The following is a 15,415-nucleotide window of genomic DNA, read 5'->3' as shown; positions in this document are numbered from 1 at the left end:
CCCCCCCCAACACACACCCTCCCCTCGCTAACCAAAACCCATCCCCGTCCGCACACAGTGAATACTGAACATGCTCAGTTATATGTTTTCTTTATTTTTCAGGAAGGACTGCTACATTAGGGTAAGGCAGCTTGCACCTTGGTTCCTGGGTTCGCTGGGGACGATGATCAAATGGAGAGTACCATCACCATTCTGTGCTGAAGGTGCTATCAGAACTGCTTTTCCATCTGATTTGGCTGAGAATGCTTCCAGAGGTTTCTACACTACCCGTCATAAAAAGTAGGCAGATGCGTTTGAGGGCAGATCTTACTGATGAGGCTGTTGATTGAAAAACCAAGTATATGACTGAAAAGGCCATTAATTTCCCTACTTTATTCAGAAACAAAATTGGGTTTTCATGACGTAGTGTCTATGCAGTGGAACCTACAACACAGACACAGACACACACACCCCCCACCCCCGAGCACAAAGTTCATACACGCAGATATTTTTGTTATAGTTTAGATTACAATATCACACACACCATCCCCGATCCCAATGGTCATGTGAAGAGCAAATGCTTCCTCACACACACACACACCCCCCCCCCCACACACACACACACACACCCCTTACTGCTCAACACGTACACACCTTCTTTGCTGTATTCAAGTCACTGATTGTCTAATGTTCAGACATGGGAACCCATACGATTTTGCCGTATTTTGTACTCATGATTGTCTAGAATACTATCCAGTGCAAAAACAAATACGACGAGTAATATTCCTAGACTACTTTTCTTCACAAGCGCAACCCAGCCCACACCATCACTGACCCTCCCCGGTAAGGCTCTTCTCTCCCTCACGTATGCAGGGATCATGCGTTCTCCTGGACGCCTCCAGACCCGGGTCCTGCAATCATCATGCTCCAGACTGAATCGAGATTCATCGGAAAACAGTACCTGGGCCCACTGCTGTCGATTCCATCTCAAATGGCAGGTGGACCAGGCCAGTCTTGCCATGATGTGACGTGGCGTCAGTAAAATGCGGCCAAGTTGACGCCTTGCGTGCAGCGTCTGGTCATGAAGGCGGTTTCGTAGTGCTCGTTGATGTCAGTGTTGGTTGCCACCCTAAGCCTTCGTCGGATGGTGCTGGCAGTGGTCGTCCTTGTCTGCAACGCCTGGCGTGTGATGGTGCGGTCTTGACGTTGTGAGGTGCTTCGAGGGCGCCCAGACCGGGGTCTGGTTTCCACACTTCCAGTGGCCAGAAAGCGCTGCCGCAGCCTCACGATGACGGAATGGGAGCAGCCAAGTCTTGCAGCAATCTCTCGGAGCCGGATACCCTCTTGAACCCAGGCTAGAGCTCGTCCGCGGTCGACAAGGTTCAGATGACGTCTTGGAGGCATGGTTGTTTGGTGGCCTGCTGTCACTGATTTTGCCTGGGCTTATAAAGCATTTCTGGTGACGACAGTTCACTCTCAGAGGACCAATGGTTCACGTGAAAAAGATTGATTGGGGCAAAATCACCTGTGCTGAGCTCTGCAGGAGGGTTACTTTCACGTGCGTTTTTCGCAATATTGCGGATTCTTTGCTCGCCTGCACAGTCTGAGTACCGGTTTTTGCTGTCACAGCGAAGGCAGGGAAGCTGTCAAGACGACCACAAAGCGTAGAGGGTCATTGTCGCCGATTTTTGTGATTTTTGCACAATAAACGTTGGGATCGAAAAATGGCTTTTGGTCCTTGACTTATACTGTTCAAAAAAAGAAACGCATAGTTGCTACTTGCCACATTTGTTTTATTTGTCGAAAAAATTAACAGAAAATCCAATATTTAGATTATTTGTTTGAAATTTGGTATGGACACAGTTGAATGCACACACAGTTCATTTGCATCTTCAAATCAATCAGTCAATCAATACGATTGGGTGCCGAGGCTGTCAAGTCAGTAGGGGGTGTGACTGCCTTGAGCAGCAACAACTGCCCGGCACCTTCTGGGCATGGACTGGATCAGATGCCGGATATCTTGCTGTGGGATGATGTCCCACTCCTCCTGAAGTGCCTGCAATAGATCGCGGTGATTTGCCGGCGCTTCTTCTCGCCTGCGCACACGTCTGTCCAATTCATCCCAGAGGTGTTCTATCGGGTTCATGTCTGGCGACATGGATGGCCAGGGAAGCACCTGGACATGGTGGTCGGTGAGGAACTGGGTGGTGAGTCGTGCTGTGTGCGGGCGAGCGTTGTCCTGCTGGAATATGGCATCCTGGTCAGCCAGAAGAGGAAGGGCGTGTGGGCGCAGAATTTCCTCCACGTATCGCTGGACAGTTATGCGCCCTTGGACGTGCACCAGGGTGCTCCTTCCAGCGGTATTGATCGCCCCCCACACCATGACGCCTCCACCACCATGAACGGGTGCCTCATCCACACAGTTGGGCGCGTAACGTTCGTTTACTCTCCGGTAGACCCTCCTCCGACCATCATGTCGCTGGAGCAGGAAGTAGGACTCGTCGCTGAACCACACGTGTCTCCAGTGATTCCAGACGGTCCAGCGAAGGTGCTGGTTGCCCCACTGCACTCGGTTCTGGCGATGGCGGCGGGTGAGGACAGCTCCTCTGTGAGGTCTGCGAGCTCTCAAACCAGCTTCATGCAGGCGGTTCCGCACGGTCTGGTCCGATAATCGGTGTGGCCCGGGGAGAGCCTGGACAGAAGATGAGGCCGACAGGAAACGATTCCGGAGGTGGCGGAGCCGTATGAAGCGGTCGTGAGCAGCAGTTGTCGCCCTTGGTCTTCCCGCTCGTGGCAAGTCAGCAACGGAGCCAGTGGCTTGAAACCTGACCCACAGTCTACTGATGGTGCTCTGGGACACGTGGAAGTGCCTGGCGATTGCACTTTGACTTTGGCCTGCTTGTAAACGACCCAATGCAATTTGGCGGCCTTCTCTGCTCAATCGGGCCATCTTTCGTCGCTGAATTGTCGTCTGATTTCTTTGTGGCGAACAATCCGCTTTTATGGGTTTTGGAAGACATGGTGAGAGCTCAATATTCCCCGAGTTTCACGAGATTACACTGAAGCATGACGAGTGGTCATGCCAAATGAGCAATTTTGACATTGTAGCCACTGATAACGCATGCGTCACGTGCAGAGCTCACTTGTGGCAATGGACAAAAGGTCGACGACCAGATAAACCTTTTCTGCAGTTTGGTGGATATCCTTGTAGCCATATAACTAAATTAACCAAATATTACAAGCTATGCGTTTCTTTTTTTGAACAGTATATTTTGGGCAGTGTAGATCAAAGTGTCAAAACTCCAAAACACACCTATCAACCATTTTTGGTTAATTTCCATGGGGTTTCCTCGGAAGTTAGGAAAAAAATCATCAATGAAGGCAATTTTTATACTTCTTTTCGTTGTGGTATTGATTGCTTTGGAATCGTTTCTAAATAGATATTCATTAACTTTAAATCGCCATAACTTTCGTTCAAAATACTACTACTAATAATAATAATACGGGTATTTATATGGCGCAGATCATACAATAGTTCTAAGCGCCTTACAATCAATCTTCAATGTAATACTCTTCATTATAGCAACAATTCACATTTAAAAAATCTTCAAATAAATAGAAACACAATCACGTACACAATGCACAGGTCAAATAAAGCGAACGTTATCAGCTACAACCACAAATCATCGCTACACATGATGGGATGACATCGCACGCACACGCACACACACTTACACACATATACCGCACACACGCAGACACACACACTTAAGCACCGATGCATTGCGGTCAAATACGAGCTTCTGCTCGCGAAAGATTTCACACCGATGCTCGATCCTTACGGCGTGTTGCGAAAGCGTGCTTGCGTCTTGTTTAATGCATTACAGTGGCGAGAAATTGGTGTCTGATTCCGTAGCCGAGCGGTTATCGAATTCGCCTGATGCGCGATTGTGTCGAGTTCGAATCGCCATCTGGCCTACCTTTTTTTTTTTTTACTCTTTGTCATTAATTTTGTTTGTTTTTGTTTATTTTCTTCGTGTGCAAAAGAGTACGTTGTATTTGTAATATCAAAATTGATTAAAAAAATTAGTTTTAGGCGAGAATTAGTGGGTTGTTTTTTTAATTGATGGTTAACAAATGATATTACCGTTAACTACATTGTATACGCCCACCCACCCTATGTACCAGTTTTGCCCAAAAGTGGGGGGTGGGCGTTTACTAGGTACTATACCCTTAGCAGGAGCGGGTCCTTAGCTAGAAAAACGATATTTTGGTCATTTGTCATAGACGTGTTCAAAGGATGCGTTATTGCACAAAACTCCCCCCCCCCCCTTCTCTCTCTCTCACACACACACACACACACACACACACACACAGACACACACACGCACATACACCAATCAATCAATCAATCAATGACGCTTATATCGCGCATATTCCGTGGGTACAGTTCTAGGCGCTCTGCAGTGATGCCGTGTGAGATGAAATTTTATACGGCCAGTAGATTGCAGCCATATCGGCGCATATTTACCTTTCACGGCCTTATTCCAAGTCACACGGGTATGGTAGACAATTATTAACTATGCCTAAGCAATTTTGCCAGGAAAGACCCTTTTGTCAATCGTGGGATCTTTAACGTGCACACCCAATGTAGTATACACGGGGGGTGGTTCGGACACCGAAGAGAGTCTGCACACAAAGTTGACTCTGTGAAATAAATTTCCGCCGAACCTGGGATCGAACTTGAGCTGACAGCGGCCAACTGAATACAAATCCAGCGCGCTACCAACTGAGCTATATCCCCGCCCCAACACACACACACACACACACACACACACACTAACACACAAAATCAACCTCTTCAGACATCACTTCCCGCCAAAGATGAAGCTTTGAAGATGAAGACCATTGTTGGAGCAGTCCGCGGTTCAAGCCATCAACAACTGTACGACGAGTCAGGCTTTATTTCACTGTAACCGAGTGCCTAAACACTACGATCACCTCGGGAGGCGAAGTGCAATCAAACAGGATTGAAAATGTTCCATAACAACAGTATTCACCTCCCCCACCTTCTAAATGGAGACAGACAGTATTCTCTAGATTTGAACAGGAACATTTTTTTCCAGAGCACACTCGTTCATTGAACGTTCAGGCCGCTTTGGGCAAACCAGAATCAATGCTCCACAAGCCGGACAACTTTAATTTCTGCACAACTCCTACCCATCCCTCTTCTTTACACCCCCGGTATAGGGGTGTGTATAGGTTTCACTGGATGTGTTTGTTTGTTTGTGTGTTTGTGTTCGCATATAGATCTCAAGAATGAACGGACCGATCGTCACCAAACTTGGTGAACAGGTTCTATACATTCCTGAGACGGTCCTTACAAAAATTGGGACCAGTCAAACACACAATGAAAATCAGTAAATAACAAAATCACTTCCCTTGTGAGTAAGAACAGTCATACCATGTTCCAACTTTTTGCTAAAAATTCGCCCACAATGTGACCTTCAAAGTTAACAAGAAGAGCAAACGCTCGATCGAGTCACTTTCGCAGTTCTGAATATTATATGAGGCATCAGATGGACAGGAAGAAATTGCTATTCACAACACAATGAGTCACGTTCACATAAAATTTGAGCCCGGTCACTTTTATAGTTTCCGAGAAAAGCCCAACGTTAAGTTGTGTGTTGCCGAACAGAAAAGGCTAGTTATCTCCCTTGTTTTTCTGATAACGTTCGTAAAAGGCTACAGATGTAAATACTTTGATGTAAAGAATAATCCTACAAAGTTTCAATCACATCCGATGAACTTTGTCAAAGATATAAAATGTCTAATTTTTCCTTTGACGCTGACCTGTGACCTTGAAAAAGGTCAAAGGTCAACGAAACCATCGTTAAAGTGTAGAGGTCATTGGAGGTCACGACTAAACAAAATATGAGCCCGATCGCTTTGATAGTTTCCGAGAAAAGTCCAACGTTAAGGTGGTGTCTACGGACGGCCGGCCGGCCGGACGGCCGGCCGGACAGACTAACACTGACCGATTACATAGAGTCACTTTTTCTCAAGTGACTCAAAAAGGGGTAACTGAACTTCATGTTTGGATGTCATGGAGTCATGGAGTCCAACATGAAGAAATGTATAAGAACACAAGAATGTATGCATGACAAAGAACAAATGTTTATTTTTGAATGTTTTATGTATGTTATTATTACGGACACAAAAGCTCAGCAATGCAATTTCTCTTTTAGAGATTAATAAAGTTATTTTATTGTATTGTATTGTATTGTATGTCAGTAAATTTTGAAAGCCCTAGATTCATAAACATCTGAAAACTGCTCAACGTCTTTGCATCACGGCACATTAATAAAAGTAAGAGTTAGTAAGACTGGCCTAACTGCTATGGTGAGGCAGTAATAACTCGTTGATGAAGAATTATTTGAATTCTGAATTTCGAACAAACAAATACAGTGTCCTTCCAAACACCCTTTTCAGGCCTCCAAGAATAAAAAAAATAAGCTGGTCTTAAAAAGGAGGAAATCTGCTTAATATCTAGGTAAATGTACAACAGGTTGTGAACAGAAAATCCAAAAATGTAAGGTCTGAAAAGCGGGGAAGTTTGAAAAGGGGGGAAGGGGGGGACCTAAAATGTGACGATCATAACAACCATAATTTATCTAACAAAGTTCATTCTGAAATCTTCTTCAGCGTTTGATTATGGAGAGACTAAATCCTCAGTTCAGATGTGGTCTTAACTCCTTGTCTCCCAGGTACACACAGTCACTATGTACATTGCATCTGTTATCATTCGGCACATATCCGCATCCTGCTTAGACTGTTAGCTTCAGTCGCTTCCTGTAACGTTGATCTAACGCCAGGATTCTAGCCTGTTGATACAGTTTCTACAATTCTGAGTGACCTGCTGCAGCACAGCTGGTCTCGGCTTAAAAAATCTTGGTCAACATAGATGGGGTACAAAGTGTTAAAATAAAGCGTCCTTCCAAAGTTGATGACAGGTCCCCAGAGTATTCACAAAATTATATGGTACTGGAACTGGAAGCCTTGCACGGCGACGAAAAAGATGTCCACGCCTACATGAAGAAGCATCCTTCACGGCTTCAGCGGAAACAGTCGGCTGGGGATGAGGACAGCACCTATGTAAAAAATATAGACAAGAACAAAAATATATGTCAATGGGAAAACAAAGAAACAAGTAGAGAAGGACCTCCCCACCTTTACACAGTGAAAATGAAAAACACATGTGAATGTACTTATGTTTTAAATCTCCCCCCCCCCCCCCCCCCACCCCCCCAATTAAGAGCAATTATCCAAGATATTTTTCAGTCCTCAAAGGAGAATTTCACTGTTCTCACGGAACCCTGAAGAAAACAGAGCTGTGCTAATATATTACATAACTGCAAACATCCCTCAAATTCAATATTGCAAGCCACTATACATTCCTCATAAAGGCACTTCATGCTCACGTGTGAAAACTAACATAAGTTTACAAGTGTGTATCTACTTATAATAATAATAATAATAACGGGCATTTATAAAGCGCCTTATCAGAAGTTCAAAGCGCGTGACAACAATACGTGTATAAAAAATTCATACAATCACTGTCAGATTCAAACAACACATCATGCACATCTCACATCCCCAGACTCTATGCTAAGGCCAAAAAAAATAAGTCTGTTTACGGTATCCCGACCGACCCTATTTTTTTGCGCGACCCTAGACTTTTTTTTGGCATTTGGGGAAAGAAAAAAAAAATCAAAATTTTAAAACAAAGTTTGTTTTTTGGCAAAATAATTTGATGTTTTTTGGAGAAAAAAAAAATCCCGACCTACCGACCCTATTTTTTGGGCCGATGTTACCGTAAACAGACTATTTTTTTGTTTGGCCTAAGGAACTATCCGTAATGTTGTTGGAACAAGTGAGTTTTCAAATTGGACTTAAAAGATGAAATGTATGGAGAGTGACGTAATAGAAAGGGGAGTGAATTCCATAACTGAGGGCCATGATATGAAAACGTGCGGAAGCCATGAGCCTTGCGTTTAAAGCAACCTTGACGGAGAAGTCGAGCATCAGCAGAAGAATGAAGGGTGCGAGAGGGAGTGTAGAGGGAGACCAGTTCCGAAAGATAGGCAGGTGCCGATTCAGAGATGATCTTGTAGCAGAAGCAGGCAGCTTTATACCTAATACGTTGAGACACAGGAAGCCAGTGAAGTTCTTTCATGAGAGGAGTGCTGCAGAGTGTTGTACTTTTTGCAAGGGTTGGAGAGTGGAGTCAGGGCAGCCTATGAGAAGGGATTTGCTGTAATCTAATCTACACAGAATGCAGGATGTAACGAGAGTTTTAGTGGCATCAACAGTCAGAAATGTTCTTGTGGAACCTATTCTTCTAGTTCTAATGTAGTACCTGTTTGTAGTGAACTCACCAGCAGGAGTATTGCATACATAATTACGCATTACTGAATTAAAGTAACTATTTTCAAAGCTTCTCGCTTACCTTGGAATAGTGTCAAGCAGCTTATGTTGTGTCTAGATCAGCAATCAGATCTTCACACTCAGCCTGCACTTGCTGAAAACTGGACATGCCTGTATCTCAATCAAGCTGTTGTTGCGGAGACAACGGAATCATGCTCAAGTCAGGTCCAACTGAAATAAAAGCATATTGTTAGCTGATAAATGATTTGATCAAGCAAAACCATGCGGTATTTTTTTAATAAAATATTTTGTATACCCCGCTAATGCAAAAATAATGTACTTATTTACTATTAGCATTAATTTTAGCTGGTCATTCAAACCAGAGCTTGTTCTAGAACTCCACAAGAACAACAATGGCAGTTGGCAATGGCACTGGCAGAATACAGATCAAAACAATATTAGTATTAGCCTCACCAAGGGTTGACTTCCCATCAAAATGAATGACGGACTGAATCAAACTTCAGAGACATTACAATTTTTCACAACGATTTTTTCAGCAAACAGCCATGTTTTAATACCTGTACAAATGTATCAGTGATATCACTATGAGTATGACAGTGTGGTAAGCTTACCGACGATTCGTTCAGTATAGTCTTTCTATGTAAGTAGTGGTCCAGTGAACGATACCTTCCGCCTGTGGTTCGAGACAGAGATTAAGTTGAAACTTAATTCGAGAAGCCAAACACTGACGAATACTTACGTATTTTGAGCAAAACCCACGCACGTCGACCACAAGTTGATGTCTGCTGGAGTACGTAATCATAACGTAGAGGACAACAGTTTCACTTGGCTGGCTTCGGTTATTCCCACCTGTATCTGTTCCTTGCTGTTCTCCAGGAGACACCATGGTGCAGCAAGCTGAAGGGTGTCCTGTCGTATTTCCTCGAAGTTGTTGTGGGCAACCAGGTCAGGAGCAGGAGGTGGGGGGGCGACTGACCTGCAGCAGAATTCAAATCAATTAGTCAAGTCACTATGACATATCTTTATTGTTATCGCCACACGACGGGCGCTGTGGCGGGGTGGTAAGACGTCGGCCTCGTAATCGGAAGGTCGAGGGTTCGAATCCCGGCTGCGGCCGCCTGGTGGGTTAAGAGTGGAGATTTTTCCGATCTCCCAGGTCAACTTGTGTGCAGACCTGCTAGTGACTTATCCCCCTTCGTGTGTACAGTAGTCCCTTCCATTTCCGGCCCTTTCGTGGGCGTGAACCTACCCGGAGCGGCCAGCTTTCCCATGACTGAGTTTTCCTTCTATAATTGACTCTTAATGGCCGTTAACCTGTCTGACGCGGTCAACGGTCACTGATTTTTGCCCTAAGGTGCCCCTCTTACTCGACAGGAGCGGCCACTTAACGGCCACTTGTCACTTTCGCGGGCGAGCGCCTGTGGTTTGTTTGTTTGTTTATTTGTTGCTTAACGTCCAGCCGACTACGCAGAGCCATATCAGGACGAGGAAGGGGGGGATGAAGGGGGCCACTTGTCAAGCGATTCCTGTTTACAAATGCACTAACCCATTACTTGTGTCCCAGCAGGCTTTAGTAAAACTAAATTAATACCTACTGGAAGATTACCAGTTTCCAGTATGTTAAAATAGGCTTAACCTATCTACTGCTGGACTTACATCAGAACACTAACAGATTAAACTATACATGAATCGCGAGACAAGCGGCAAGAGAAGAGATTTTTGGAAAAAATACAGGTGAATGAGCAAGAAGGCAGAAAAAGGAAAAGAATTCATGAAGAAAAAGAGAGCATGACAGGAAAGAGGAACCAAAAATCCACCTAACAGCAAACTAGAAAGCTCCTGCGGTTCCAAAAACAGGAGGGGCTTTTAATTTCATAACCGCAGTGCCCCACTGCGGGAGCGCCTGTGGTGTGTGTGTGTGTGTGTGTGTGTTGTGTGCACAGACGGCACAGCACGAGCAGACGACATGAATACTTACGCATGCGCAAACTGTAAATACAGACATGCGCATACATGTACATTTACGGCAGTCACTTCCGGATCGATCACAGCTGATGTGAGTTTGAAACACTTGTTTATCTGACACTCAAATACATATATAATAATCCAAACAACACACATAGAAACATACGAAACAATAGCTTAGCCAGGACGATCGAGTTAAACACGCAAATAATTAAGATGTATAAACGAAAGCAAAACTAACAGAGACAATGAATCGGCGGCTCGTGGATGATCGCTTTCTTTTCTTCATGAAAACTTGATCGTGTTTTTTTGGGTTTTTTGGAGGAGGAGGGGGCCTGTAATGAACGGCCACCTGATATTTGCGGTCACCTTTGCAATGACTAATGGGTGACCGGATATGGCAGGTACTACTGTACACGCAACCACAAGACCAAGTGCGCACGGAAAAGATCCTGTAATCCATGTCAGAGTTCGGTGGGTTATGGAAACACGAAAATACCCAGCATGCTTCCTCCGAAAGCGGCGTGTGGCTGCCTAAATGGCGGGGTAAAAACGGTCATACACGTAAAAACACGAGTGTACATGGGAGTTTCAGCCCACGAACGCAGAAGAAGAAGTTATCGCCACACCAACCCTAAATTTTTCCTACCATACTGTATTTGTTATCCGAGAGAGAAAAAATCCATGTTGCAGACTCAACTGGAAAAATTCCCTTCTCCATCATCTAGTGGACAGAGCTCACATGATTTCAAACAAATCTTTTTTTAAAGTCACATACTTTGTGCGACAGTGTTAGTTTACTATAACTGTAATTTATAAATAGCAAATTAAAAAATATCACTTATCAGATAATCAGCTAAATGCCTGGCAGATGACCCTCATTCAAAGTGAGTCGTGGCTAAACCATGAAACTAGAAAAACAGGTTATACCACAATATAAATCTCACACTGACAGCGGACAAAAACTGAGAAAACACCCAGTATACATACTGTACCGGTACTCACAAAAGAGTTACAAGTAGCATATTATCACTATCAGTATCACTAATAGCATACTATACTGGGCAAATAACAGCAATTTTTACTCACTGGGGGCTTCCTGGCTGGAGTCTTTGGTGTTTCTACTGACTTCTGTAGCACATGGTTGGTTGGCAGACTTCCTGGAATGAGTGCTCGCTTGCCTGTAGGCCCAGCAAAAAAACATGCAAAGAAAATGTTCAAAATGCTGAGTCGAAATTATAAGTTAAATTAACTAAACAGACCTATACATTTAGATCTATTGAAATAGAAACAAGAATTAGTAAAACACACTACTGCAAATCTGTCAAGAATGAACAAGACTGACTCAGTGACCGAGTAAAACAACAAAAGAAATCTAAGTTCTAACCCAGAAGTTTACTAGAATATATATTCAAAAACACATTATCACAAGAACAAAGAGTGGTTTTTTCCCCATTACCTAATAATTATAGCTCAGAATTACGCCTTTGTCAATGTATGATTCAGAATACGATTGTGTTATTTTTTGTCTGCGAGCTGTAAAAGTACTAGTTACTACAAGTACTAAGCCTCATACTGATTGATTGATACTACTAGAGCTTCGTCACTTGAAGCATTACAAGCAAAACAACACAGCACAGACAATCAGATGAAAGCTTATTTTCGCTATATTACTAGTTTTTTTACGTACCGTATTTGAAGCATGTTTCTTTGAAATGTCGGGAACATCCTCGCATTCTTCGGGTTGAAAAGCTTGTCAGCACGGTTGATTTTGTGGAAGAGCAGCTCTCCATTCGGCATCCGCTTTTCCGTTTGGTATACCATGGAAAGTTATAAGCGTTGAAGATCTTAGTGAGCTCACGCTGCATCCAGGCATACAACAATTTGCACCGGGCATCTTGAAATCATGGTTCACTTCTCTGGCATCATCGAAAAATGGCGAAACGGAAGTGACTTTTTTCGGAATGCAGCTTTCTTCCGGTTGTCAGCACTTACCGCGAGCGCAGCGAGTTGGCGATCTATTGATCCAGTCAATACACAACTATGCGCCGGCATAGACCACTGATCTAACAAGAAAAATGTTCATTCAAAATGAACAGCGTCAATGCAATGTCCACCAAAGATTTTTTTTGGGAAGTGTTAAGGGTCAAACGTTAATGAATTGCATGTTGTGCTGGATATATATAAATTGTTTATTTCAGTCAATGCTTGCCATAATTGATCAAACAGCCACAAGAAAAAAAAACTTTTTAATTAAAAAATAGAGCTTGTTTGAAACAGGTAGAAAGGAAGAGTTGATATTGCAATATCTGTACGTGGGAATGTGGTGAAAAAGAGTGCTAAAAGTAGTAAGTCAGTCTCAGATCCATTTCAAATATTTATTGCAGAAAAACAAAATACAAATTACAAAAAAACACAGAACCATTACCAGGTGTCATAGTAATGTTTGAAAACAATAGTTTTAATTTTACACTGTAAATACAGGAATCAGAATTAAACACCTCAAACTGATTGGCACATGCATAATGAATCACCTGGAATTGCAACAGGGAGATACTGAAGTAATTGGAAACAAACATCTGAAATTGACAGAGAAACAATTGAAAATATAGTACCAGTTGACATGAGCGTACAATATTTTAATGGAAGTGCAATTTTAGCACGAAGCATCCCGGCAGGAGGATGCACTAACAATTACATAGTGCCACAAAATGTGTACGGACATTTCACAACAACCGTGCATTATTAGCACAGAACACATACATGGGGGCGCACAAAACATTATTGTGACAATAATTTACACGAAACATTTCACAGTACATTTTTATGCATGGTGCATCTACTACAGGAGGGTGCTCCAACAATGATGCATAGTGCCAACATTTAGCGCAAACTTTTGACAAAAGTGCATTATTACCACAAAGCGCATACAGCGATTATATAGTAGCAAGTTGCACTAAACATTTGAACAAAATGCATTTTGTTCAAATGTTAACAGCACAGCACCAAGTTTTGCATAAGTGCACAACAGCACTGACCATTTCACAAAAGTGCATATAACAGCTGTGACAATTTTACAAAAGTGCATTGACCATTTCAGGCAGATGGCTAACATGCAGATTTCGCTTTGTCTGTCTTTCTTTGAAAAGTAGGCATGTTCAAGATCGATGAAGTCATGAGCAATTGGGTTAGATGACAGAAAAGATTCAAAAACGTCAGATTCAGTTAGATGACAGAAAAGATTCAAAAACGTCAGATTCAGTGTTTTGGGCACTGTTGAACAGGAACATTCTCTCCTGTTCAACAAATGTGGGTTCAATTCAAAAGCAACATTGTCACAGATAGGCTAGTGTTACATTTCTGTAAGTTTCAAAAACATCTTCCATGTGTTGGTTACTGTTGAACAGAGGCATATTTTCCTGTTCAAAAAAGTCTGACACAAATTTTCGTAGTTGTGGGTTAAGGTTCGATCTATACCGTCATTCAAACGAGTCGTAGAACCGTCATTGTCACAGACAGTGTTACATTTCTGTTTTACATTCAAACGAGTCGTAGAAGTAGTAGTACATTTGCGTTTGGTTGTTTTTATATTTAGTCAAGTTTTGACTAAATATTTTAACATCGAGGGGGAATCGAAACGAGGGTCGTGGTGTATGTGCGTGCGTGTATGTGTGTGTGCGTGTGCGTGTGTGTGTGTGTGTGTGTGTGTGTGTGTGTGTGTGTGTAGAGCGATTCAGACTAAACTACTGGACCGATCTTTATGAAATTTGACATGAGAGTTTCTGAATATGAAATCCCCGAACGTTTTTTTCATTTTTTTGATAAATGTCTTTGATGACGTCATATCCGGCTTTTCGTGAAAGTTGAGGCGGCACTGTCACGCTCTCATTTTTCAACCAAATTGGTTGAAATTTTGGTCAAGTACTCTTCGACGAAGCCCGGGGTTCGGTATTGCATTTCAGCTTGGTGGCTTAAAAATTGATTAATGACTTTGGTCATTAAAAATCTGAAAATTGTAAAAAAAAAATAAAAATTTATAAAACGATCCAAATTTACGTTTATCTTATTCTCCATCATTTGCTGATTCCAAAAACATATAAATATGTTATATTCGGATTAAAAACAAGCTCTGAAAATTAAATATATAAAAATTATTATCAAATTTTTTTTTCGAAATCAATTTAAAAACACTTTCATCTTATTCCTTGTCGGTTCCTGATTCCAAAAATATATAGATATGATATGTTTGGATTAAAAACACGCTCAGAAAGTTAAAACGAAGAGAGGTACAGAAAAGCGTGCTATCCTTCTCAGCGCAACGAATACCCCGCTCTTCTTGTCAATTCCACGTGCACTGCCTTTGCCACGGGCGGTGGAGTGACGATGCTACGAGTATACGGTCTTGCTGCGTTGCGTTGTGTTCACTTTCATTCTGTGAGTTCGACAGCTACTTGACTAAATATTGTATTTTCGCCTTACGCGACTTGTTTCTTTTAGATTCCTGTCACTCATACCAGCAGTATTGATTGAGGTACATAAATCTGTTGATGTACAGGGATGACTTGTTTGTAATGAATCCTTGTTTCCTCCACATTGAGTTTGCATTGCAGTTGGACAGAAATGAACAGGTGTTAATTGATAAACACATTGATAATGGCTTTTGAGAAAATCAATCAATTCTGCAAAGGAATTAACTTGATGACATCAAAACTGCAGCGCCATTTGAAGAATGGTTACCATTTCTGTTTCTTTGATGGGAATCAAACAAATAAAAACTTTGACTATCCAAGTTACCATGAATGCTCATTTTCTTTCCAAGCACCTAGCCAATGGAACACACTACCTCTCCCCCTCCGTCAACAACAGTCCCTCGAATCATTCAAATCTGCACTCAAGACATTCCTTTTTTCCAAATAATCCATGCATTCTACACTGCCCACCCCATCCCACCCTGAATAACTGTACATATTTTAATGGTTGATGGTGTGTGTGTGTGCTAGTGACTTTAAGTCTCCGTGTGTGT

At 42.6% G+C, this 15,415-nt stretch overlaps 1 protein-coding gene and 1 long non-coding RNA gene across 2 annotated transcripts; both read right to left on the bottom strand.

Annotated features, from left to right (window-relative positions):
• Nucleotides 1-1,014: 1,014 nt before the first annotated feature.
• LOC138955299 (uncharacterized) lies at nucleotides 1,015-1,383 on the bottom strand. Its single transcript, XM_070326925.1, has one exon. It carries the CDS (start codon nucleotides 1,381-1,383, stop codon nucleotides 1,015-1,017), a length of 369 nt encoding a protein of 122 aa, XP_070183026.1.
• A 4,008-nt stretch (nucleotides 1,384-5,391) lies between these two features.
• Nucleotides 5,392-12,384, bottom strand: LOC138955297 (uncharacterized). Its single transcript, XR_011452178.1, has 5 exons — nucleotides 12,083-12,384; nucleotides 11,482-11,573; nucleotides 9,167-9,403; nucleotides 8,489-8,637; nucleotides 5,392-7,130 (listed from the first exon to the last, which is right to left on the bottom strand). It is a non-coding gene; the product is annotated as an uncharacterized lncRNA (long non-coding RNA).
• Between the last annotated feature and the right edge of the window lie 3,031 nt (nucleotides 12,385-15,415).

Source organism: Littorina saxatilis, unplaced genomic scaffold, assembly GCF_037325665.1.
Source record: "Littorina saxatilis isolate snail1 unplaced genomic scaffold, US_GU_Lsax_2.0 scaffold_366, whole genome shotgun sequence".
Classification (NCBI taxonomy): Eukaryota; Metazoa; Mollusca; class Gastropoda; order Littorinimorpha; family Littorinidae; genus Littorina; species Littorina saxatilis.
Note: the sequence above shows the minus strand (reverse complement) of the source record. Positions and strands in the feature narration are given on the sequence as shown.